The sequence below is a fragment of the Phytophthora infestans genome, genomic scaffold, assembly GCF_000142945.1.
Source record: "Phytophthora infestans T30-4 supercont1.23 genomic scaffold, whole genome shotgun sequence".
Taxonomy (NCBI): domain Eukaryota; phylum Oomycota; class Peronosporomycetes; order Peronosporales; family Peronosporaceae; genus Phytophthora; species Phytophthora infestans.
In genome coordinates, this window is record NW_003303736.1 from 548657 (window position 1) to 550325 (window position 1669).

Here is a 1669-nt window from a genome sequence, read left to right on the forward strand (position 1 = left end):
TCGCTGTCTCTGTTCTAGAAATTGAGAGTATGCTTTCGAGGCTTGCCCACGTTCGCAGAAATCGGGTTCACGTTTGAGCTGCCATAGGACACCTTCTTCTCGTGCTAGGCTAGATACGACAGGAACATGTCCTTGCCCTTGTTGTCCAGTGCCTTGTTGAACTTGACCGACATCGTGAAGAAGACCACGTCCTCGCTCGTCTTCGGCCGCTTGCCTGCCTTGTCCCCGTGATACTTGCCTCAATGACCGTCTCGGCATCAACGCACTATAATCTCCAGTCGCTGGACAGTCGTGTACATGTACATTGGGATTGGAGGAGACTTCCAGCTACCCCGTCCATACGTGATTTTCGCGAGCCTCCACTTGGAGCAAAATCTTCTTCGGCAGGAATCGCGATGGCGTGGACAATAGCGAGACGTAGAAACGATCAAACGTACTCTCAGCATCATATACAGTTGCTCTTGTACGGCCAGCTTTGCTAATTCATCAAACAGGAAATCGTTTAGAGAAACTATTGGTGCACGCTGAAATGGTAAACGCGACGAAAGTGGCGTATCAAGAACGTCTCCTTGGCTCAAAAACACTTTGTGGAGTAATAGCATCCTTGGTGCATGCTCTCGCAAACAATGAACACCTCGAAGAAAAACCTCCGGTCGTTTCTCGATTTCCAAGCATTGGCGTGCAATCGTCTGAATCGCAAACTGCGCCGCAACATTCCCCAGGCCAGCACCAATGTCAAGAAAGACGTGGTCTCGATGCACAGCTCCAATCATTTGAATCACGCTTGATATAGCGGCAGGCAGCATCTCACCTGCGTTCTCCTTCGTCTTTCCCGCTTGTTGACGAACGTCCGCGGCCGAAACGTTGCTGAAGATATCGCGGATAGCGCTTTCGGCTTGGCTCGGCTCCAGAAGACGAAGATGCTGCTTGTGAGATAATGTTGGCGTCGACATGGAGAAAAAAACACGGTGGAAATCTTGATAGATCACGTCCATACGTGCGCTTCAGAGCACGCAGCCGGTTCTCAAGCGCTTGAACAGAATGTTTACTTCTCATGGCCCGCGCCACCTCCTTCCACTCTACTCGCTTGTGTTGGGATTCATACTCGAGTGCAAGCGCTACAATTCGTTTGTCTTGTGCGTCGGTGAAGTTGGTCCGCATGGCAAAAAAATACTGAGAGAGAAGACATGCATCTAACCTAGGAATACTATAGTTGATACCAGCACGATTGGTGGCTCTGGGGCTGAAGCCTCGACCAAATTTTTATGATAGGTTTTAGGATCTGCTAGCCTTGTTTACAACACGTTGTTTCCTTGCGCTTCATGGGGCTACCAGCCGAACCGCAAATATGACGCTAGGCTGGCCAAAAAAGGTACGCGCTCTCACGATATTCACAACTCAGTTTCGCGGCACAGAAAGGATCTATCAGAAGCCGTAATGCGAAGATCTGATTGGCAAAAACAAAACAAGGTGTGGATTTTGTAGAAAGCGGCAAAATGCCGCGTTTAAAGGGTCGTTTCCCACCCTCTTTTGAAAATCATGTCAAACGCGGCACAATGCCGCGTTTGACCACGAAAGGGTCAATAATCAGAACGTGACGATATACGGGGGCTATAAAAGCAGTAAAGTACTTGCAAGAGCTACAGTACTGCACCCCGTTTCGCGGGGG

General features: G+C 49.5%; 1 protein-coding gene across 1 annotated transcript; it reads right to left on the reverse strand.

The window, feature by feature from the left end:
• Positions 1 to 257: 257 nt before the first annotated feature.
• PITG_11330 (uncharacterized protein) lies at positions 258 to 1056 on the reverse strand (the record flags this gene model as incomplete). The annotated part of the gene is made up of 4 exons (XM_002900896.1): positions 258 to 378; positions 454 to 701; positions 747 to 895; positions 966 to 1056. The coding sequence occupies 4 exons, from the start codon at positions 1054 to 1056 to the stop codon at positions 258 to 260; spliced, it is 609 nt and encodes a 202-aa protein (XP_002900942.1).
• Between the last annotated feature and the right edge of the window lie 613 nt (positions 1057 to 1669).